The sequence below is a fragment of the Nicotiana sylvestris genome, chromosome 4 (genome assembly GCF_000393655.2).
Source record: "Nicotiana sylvestris chromosome 4, ASM39365v2, whole genome shotgun sequence".
NCBI classification, from domain to species: Eukaryota; Viridiplantae; Streptophyta; class Magnoliopsida; order Solanales; family Solanaceae; genus Nicotiana; species Nicotiana sylvestris.
In genome coordinates, this window is record NC_091060.1 from 169,949,558 (window position 1) to 169,957,880 (window position 8,323).

At 34.2% G+C, this 8,323-nt stretch overlaps 1 protein-coding gene across 1 annotated transcript; it reads right to left on the reverse strand.

Annotated features, from left to right (window-relative positions):
- Positions 1-424: 424 nt before the first annotated feature.
- LOC104238203 (bifunctional nuclease 2-like) lies at positions 425-5,402 on the reverse strand. The gene is made up of 11 exons (XM_009792499.2): positions 5,067-5,402; positions 4,148-4,456; positions 3,706-3,876; positions 3,552-3,601; positions 3,395-3,451; positions 3,254-3,319; positions 3,070-3,144; positions 1,700-1,818; positions 1,269-1,360; positions 768-823; positions 425-630 (listed from the first exon to the last, which is right to left on the reverse strand). Exons 2-10 carry the CDS (start codon positions 4,437-4,439, stop codon positions 771-773), a joined length of 975 nt encoding a protein of 324 aa, XP_009790801.1. The 5' UTR covers positions 4,440-4,456; positions 5,067-5,402; the 3' UTR covers positions 425-630; positions 768-770.
- Between the last annotated feature and the right edge of the window lie 2,921 nt (positions 5,403-8,323).

Sequence of the window (8,323 nt, forward strand, 5' to 3'; positions counted from 1 at the left end):
TGTCAACACAGCAGTGTCTAATAGTGCAGGAACCCGTCGCTTTCCTTATAACTACGACTTCCAATTTCTTTTTTTGGGTTCCTAAATGACATAGTCAATCAGCCAATAGGATCTGATTAATTTAGAAGGGTATTCAAGATTTAAACTCTAAGTACAACAAAATCCAGCAATTTCTACACTGAGCATACATATAGCATCCACCTATGGATTAACTACTAAATCCTGTGTAACATTACCTGCTAACAAGAGCATCTTAAGCTGATTTTCCATAACAGTGGTCACATATTACGATCCAAAACTATACTATGAGATTGACTATTGAGCCATTTGGTAACGGCGAGTCGACACCCAATTACATGCCATTTATACAGACCATAGCAATTTGTAGGACATGAAAGGCACACTTTAAACTGCAAGATTAACATGAAACAGAATAAAGTTCATGTCCAAGAACCATAAGTTTACCTGTTTGTTTTACATTAGCATTACAATCTATACAGATATTCACAAGTTATTTTACATATTAACGGAGAGCTACAATTGATCTTTGACGATGCTGACCACATTGGCTCCGATGAATAACTCCCTATATACACAGTAGTCCTTTGCTCAGACAACTCTAAAGCACACCTATGAAAACAAACTTCTAATCAAAATCAACCATCGTGTTCCTCCAGTAGTTTAAATTCAAATACACGTCGAAGGAAAGTAAGGCTAATAGTTTTCGCAGAATATGTAGGGTCAAGGAAAATTATTGGACAATGTACCTGTTATATCCAGTTTCGTTTGGACCGCAGTTGAGTAAGCTTGTCCCTCCACAGAGCTGCAGTTACCAATATACAAGTGAGAAATAAAACATGCAACCAGGGATATAAACTGGCAAAACAACAAAGAAAGGAGAAAACAGGAATTAGGAAAAAATTCCCCCCGGAAAAGGAAAAATAAGCTAGCGAGGGAAGGCCTCAGGCCTGTCAGGAAAAACCAGTGCATAAAGAAGGCCTGTCAATTCTTAGCTGATAAGGTTACACTTGCAGGTTTTAAAAAAAGAAGAACTCAGAGAAAATTTAAAAGTTGATGCTTCATCTTTAGAAGAAAATGACCCCGTCCCCCTTCTGCAGGTTCTCATTGATGTAATTTCTGGACCCATATAGTAGCAATAAATGACAGACAAGGATTTTCAACAACATGGAAAGGAAGCGGTACACAAAGCATAGATGGTAGCAGAAAAACCATTCTACGCAAAATCTGAACATGTTAACAAATAGTACCTGCATCTCTATATCGTTCTTCAACTGCTGCAATCAGCATGTTCCGCACAAGAATAAACTCCTTTGTTTCAATGCATGGCCGGCCAGAAGGTCTGACCCACAAAACAAGTTAGATTAAGTATGTGATTGTTAAAACAATTTAGATTATATTTGTCACGACAGAGAAAGTGAGTAACATGGTCAATGAGGATAATAGCCGAATTCAACTTGTCTGGGAATGATTGTTATAGAATAAGGTATTGTTAAGATTTCTGCTAGTTTCAAATTTCAAACTACTACAATTTTATCTCTCAAACAGGAAATAATGCTGTGTGTCATTTTTCACTAAAATACACACCATGTAAGAAAATTGGGCAATCTATTGAACTGCTTTTTCTGACAAAAACAAGATGTGGACAAAGTTTCACAAGAATTTTCTAAAAGAGCTTTACCTGTCAAGCTCAGTGAACAATAAACCATCCGAACCAGTAGTGTGCACTGCTGGCTTCGGAGTTTCAACTATTCTCATACCATCACTGTATGCCAAGTACTTGTTGACTTGTATTGGCACCTAGAACAATTAGACAACAGAAGCTTTATTATGTTAGCATTCATTTGGTGCAAGGTAAAGATAAAGTTGGATTACAATACAATCAGATTACAAGCGAGCAATTAGGACTATAGTGATGGGGACTAGACGAAAATGTGGATGGCCTCGGACAAAGTTCTACACTCTGCTCGATCCGTGGATAGGTTGGGATTAAATGTGGAATTGACTATAGTTACATCCTTAAATTTTCGTACTTGGTATGTAAGATGAAAGTGAGTGGGAAGGAGTAGTGCTGGGAGGCATATGCCCAGATACGAAAACGGCGGTTACATTCAACTGAAAATTGGAGTGACTCTGATCTCAAGTTTATAATCTCTATAAGGGAGGAGCAATTATAATCCTCCCTTCTCCATCATATATCAGGCACAATACGAGCCCTTAGAAATCATTTGGTTTATGGAGAGAGTATTGTGCAGTTGTAATCTCAAGATATTATAGTGAGCAGATTATTAGTGGAAGAATCACGAACTAGATTGTATTTGTATCACTCAGTAGAGGGTGGATATAAGGTAAGACATATATTGAATATGTTGGCAACAGGCTAATATTCTGAACATCATATCTAATCAGGTTATTATACAAAAGAATTCATCAATTTTTGTTTAGAAGTAATAAAAAGTAGTTAAATAAGCAATATAGAGCACTTAAAAAAAGTGAGAGGGTTGCACAGAGGGCAACAGAGGCTGGGAGGAGGCAATCAACAAATTGAACCCAAGTTCAGTTGATGGATAATAATTTTATTCCTGGACTACACAAAAATTTCCACTTAAAATTGAATGTTACTAATTTCAGCTCGGTTAACTTATGTTAAAGCTAAAAACGCGAGCAAAACTGCCACCACACGTTTCACGTTAAGAATGTTTTTGGAGCTTGTCGGAGATCAAGAAACAGAGAGAATAAAGCTATTCTCCCAAATTTTATTACTTGGATAAGACAGCAGGAATTAAAGCATCAGATTCACATTATGTTTTGCTTTTCTATCAAACACCATAATCCACACCGCAAAAGGAGGACTAATAAAGAAACCAGAGGATAAATCTTGAAATGGATGAACTGAGAATGAGCAGAAAACACAGGAGGAAGAGGAAAACTATCTCTTGATTACGAAATTCTCTCTCAGGAGATTGTTTCAATATGTGGGCAAAATTCAAAATAATATGGTACTATCAGTTAGCTGATGTATAAAACAGAAGTTGGAGACTAATTATTCACCTTGCTTCTCACAGCAATGTTGATTGCATCAGAAGGACGAAGATCAAAGCTAATAATCTCAGCATCATTGTCTGACTGTAATGACAACCACACCAAAGGTGGTTAAGTTGCATCATCTAGCCTAAAAGCCTATTGAAACTTGCGAACATGATTAGTCGGAGCATAGTAACAGCATTTTACACACCTTTGTCAGGTATAACTGAGCATAATATGCCTCATGCACTCTCTTGGTAACTCGAACAAGTTTAACCTTCCAAGAGAGGAACTGTCAGATTAAGCCTAAAAGCTAACACAATTGCTGGTAAAGCACATATAGCAAGCTTACCGTGTAACCCATCTTCTCAACCATTTCCTTCACAACTTGATACATTGTTGGTCTGGCCTGAAACAAAGGCAATGTTTTTCTTCAGTAACGGGAATAGAACAAATGCTGCTAATTTTGGCAGGATGGCTTTACCAGAACCTATATAGGGGAAACTTACAATTTGGACATTGCGCACAGCTGCCATGAGCAGCGCACTTGGCATCTCCACTGTCATATAAACACACACAGAGAAAAGAGACAGCCTTATATTTTAATTATGCACCTAAGAAACTGTCTAGTCACTTAAACAAATGAACGAAATATCTACGTACAAACAATAATAGGGAGAAGAAGTCCTGTCCCATCTTCCATTCTTAAAACAATCGCTGGATGTGGAGCATAATCAGGTAGATGACCTCCTTGTGGATTATTATGGACACATTTCAAATGCCTGCCATCTCTCATCTTGATCATGAAACCATCTGGCCCACTTCGCACTTCAACTACAAAAAAAGTTTAGGAAAGTTACCCCACAAAAAAAAGGAAAAATTATGGAATGTCATCATCACACTGCGGCAGAGTCATCTCAATACTAAATTAGAAGGTTACACTTCAAATAAGGTGCCAATACTATTTGGTACAATGAATTGCAGTATGATTATTAGTATAATTATTATTTGGTACAATGAATCCCAGCATTATGAATTGTTTTTTCTCATAAGAAACAAAGTATGACAATAAAGAATATAGCAGTTGAGAACAAAGTTAGCATACCAGCTTCTACCACGCTAGAGTTCACATAATCTGCATCGTTTTCATTGGAATTTTCTGCCGTGCTACCATTTCCATTTGATGATGAACTAAAACTGCATCCAATCACCTTGCTTACTCGTGATCGTGGTTGACGAGCCACATTAACCTGGCAGCTAGAGATCCCATTGAGCCCCCAGAACCCACTCTTCAAAATCTTAGCCCTCACTACAGAAGATTTGAAAGGAACAGCAAACTGACTTGTTTGCTTTCCACGAACCACAGGACACATAACAGGCCCTTGTAAAGAGCTCATTCTGCCTGCTCCGCAATCTACTAAGACAACAATAGATTAAAACCAAGGACATCATTTTTCCAACAAGATAACAATAGATTACAACTACGACTTAATCCCAAACTAGTAAGGGTCACTTGTATTAATTCTCTATATCGACTCGATTCTATTTGGACCTATTTCATTCCAATAGCCAATAATTTGTCTGTTAAAACAATGGTCTTTTTCTTTTTTATTTATTAAAAAGATTATGGTAAGTAATCTTTTAAGAGAAATACAAATCTAATTTAGTTCAAGAAGACAAATTAAATAGTTTGACAAACTACAAGTGAATTCTAATGTTCCTAAAAACAGAGGATTACAAAGTATTTGACCAATTCAGTGCTTCAACTGAATTCAAAACTCAGTTTGGGACTAACATCAAAGTCAACCCTTTGTCTCTGATCACTACTTAACAGTCTTTATATTACTGTGTATCAAAACATAGTTAAACTCGCATACACAAAAAAGAAAGAAAGATAAAATCTTTAAACTTAATTCTTCTTGAGTTTCGATAAGATTCAACTTATTAAGTCGTATAATCATTCGATCAATCCAAAAGAACAAGAATAATTGCGTTAAGTACTATCTAAAATCAGTATATCACACCTGGATTACAACCAACAGCTTCCGATCACAGATCGTAGCTTCAACAACAATAAAGTCTTCAACTTTCCTGTTAATTATCTTAATAAATCACAATATTATATCAAGATTAAGGAAACCAAAGTAGTTTCACAAAATCAGATAAAAGAAGGGAAAAAAGGAAGTAGGATAAAAGAAAAGGATCAAACAGAAATGGATAATTTACGGCCGACAAAGGGAGGGGAATGGATAAAGGAGAAGAGAATAGAATTGGTGTGAGTGAGAGAAGATAAGAGATACTTTTTTCTGTGTGTATTGAATTGAATTGAATTGAAGAAGACAGAGAAATAGAGAAAGATTAGTAAAGTCAGTTGCTAGTAGATATTTTAATCCCATTGGGTACACACTGTGACAAGGAAACTACTTTGTCAATATGCTTTAATTATTTATTTTGGAATGACATTTATGCCCTCTTACCTAATGCCCAAGGAAAAGCATATTGTTTCTAGTAGTGTAGAAATAATAATATTATAATTGCTGCCAAAAAAAACATGTTTCAATAGTTATAATTTTTTAAGCTTTGTGAGTGTTTTTAATGTGAAAAGTATATTTGCTTCAAAAAGTGCCTTTAATTTTGTATATTTTGTCCGTTGAGAATTAATTTTTTAGGGTTGATGATCTTTCGAAAACAGTCTCTCTATTCTTATAAAGTAGGGATAAGATCTGTAAACAGTCTCTCTATTTTTATAAAGTAGGGATAAAATCTGTATAGACTTTATCTTATTCAGATCCCCATAATATGGTGTACATCAAGTATGTTGTTATAATCATATATTTCTTGTATTTTTTATTCTCTAAGTTCATATTTATAATTTGAAGATATGCTAGGTATGACTAAAATATGTTTTCTTAATTATATTCATTCTTGCTATTCATTTTTTTTAAAATTGTTAACTATTCTACACCTATTTTTACATTTGTTTTACACCTCCAATTTGGACTGATTGCCGGGCTCAATTTTTATATTCACTATTTTTCTGTCCAGTTGCCGGGCTCAATATATATTATATCTCTAAAATTTAATATTTTATCTAAATATACAGTGTAAAAATGTCTTTGTGTCTACTGATCGTGTAAACTGGACAGTTTATACAGTTTATATATTGAACACTCTTCAAGAACTATTAAATATATACCAGTTGAGACTAAATATATGTTCTTTGTGTTAGGTATGTGTGTATTAAATATTTTTTCTCATGAAGTATACTTCTAATTACGCGTCATTACATAGATTGAAAGGGATATTTACTTTAGATTTGTTGCAAATATCTAAGCCATGGAAAAGGGTAGTCCTGGCAATTCAGAAAAATACAGGTTTGTTGCATTGGATGACGTCATTATCAAGCTACAGACAGATACCTTAATGCCGCCGAAATTAAAAACTGCCTTGGAAGTGCCACGTGTACTTACACCGGATAAGGCTCCTTCTATTGTCAATTTCATAAATTTCGGGCCCTTGTTTGCAAATATTCTATGGGCCCCTATCTAGGATACAAGAATCTGGATCACGCTCAGATAAATAAAATAATATCGACTGTTTTTACGGCTTAGCCCTTGCTTAATTATGAAAATACTGAAAAAAAGGTTTAAGAAAATACCTCTCGGTCCTATTTATTATTCCATTACTATTAAAGTAAACTATAAAGCTCCTTCCTTCCCAATTTATTTAATACGGTTTGAAATTTGAAAAAGAAAAAAAGAATTTCTTTTATCACGATCTTTTTGTATATATTTTAAAGTTTTAATTATTGTGATTTATTATACTTTAATAATTTTTAAGTATATAACTTTTATTTTTAAAAAACTTTAAAGTATATATGTGAAATCGCAATCAAAATTAAAACTTTTGGCTTTCAAATAAATTAAAATGGAGGGAGATGTTTAAACTATTATGATAGGTGTAAATAGTTATTTGGAACAAGCTTGAGGCAATAGCTAGCTGGCATGATGTGCTATGGACCAATTAAAATATATCCATTTAATGATATGGGCAATGAGAGACTAGTTCAACTGCGGCGGCTTTAATTAGTAGCCAGGCAATGTATTGGATATTTTTTTCTTGATTTCTTCTAATTTACATTACAGCTTAGATGCCTTTGAATCTACTTGGATTTCATATTCAGTTCATTGGCTACGAAGTTGTGTATCCAAAGTATCTTTCACTTAAAAAAAAATTTAGAAAGAGTAGGCAACTTATTAGGAAAGATAACGGAGGGAATCATTTGAATTTATTAAGTGAATTGAATATTGTTTATATTAAAATGGATAACAATTAAATTTACTTACAATTTTAAAGACACGCGGATTGATACAACATAAATAATCAAAGATATTAAATAAACGAGTGAAAGACAAAAAGAATAATCAAACCAGTTATAATATTATAGCCCAGCTTGAACTTGGGTTGGGCAATAATTTATGCCCTCGGTTGAATCCTTGGTTCGAAGCCAATTGAGTATGAAGAACAACACTAAAGTAAAAACTTTTCAATAGCTAGAAAGTATAAAAATGAATCTGTATTGTCTTGGTATTAGGACTAATTATCGGACGGATCGGGTCGTTATTTACGCTTAACAGTTCGGCTTATCGATTATCGACTTTTAAATGAATTAATCTGCTAGCCACCTGATAAGATATCAAGTGAATTGATATCGGTTTGACAACTGATACAATTATACAAATATACATCCATACATCGATACATTCCACAAATATAGTAATCTGCACATTCTACAAACACACTGACATAAGGCAACAAGTTATAACAACCTATTTGTCTTAAAGAGACTTCAAAATTCAACTACAAATTCATTAGACGATGGTGTTAGACGTGATTTTCTAGCAACAAATGCCTTGAATCTTGATCTAGAAAAAAATGAAAAAGTGAAAACATAGACGAGTTAGCTCGAGTGTCACTAAGCTTTATGCTTTGGCCTTTGATGATAACAAACAATCAACAAAATAGTGATTCAGCTAATTAAATATCTTCGGACAGTTTGAGTATATCCCATTTGTGATGACCCAAAAGGTCATCTTAGGTTTTAGAACTTGATTTTGTGCTCTTTAGCATTAAAATTTCATTTTTTTTCTTCTCGATTTGCGTGCACAGTCCGGACGTATTTCTGGAAAGCTTTTACGTTGAAAGTTGATAAAAATAAGAATTTTTGCCTAAAAAGTTGATTTTAGTTGACTTCGGTCAATGTTTTGAGTAAACGGACCCG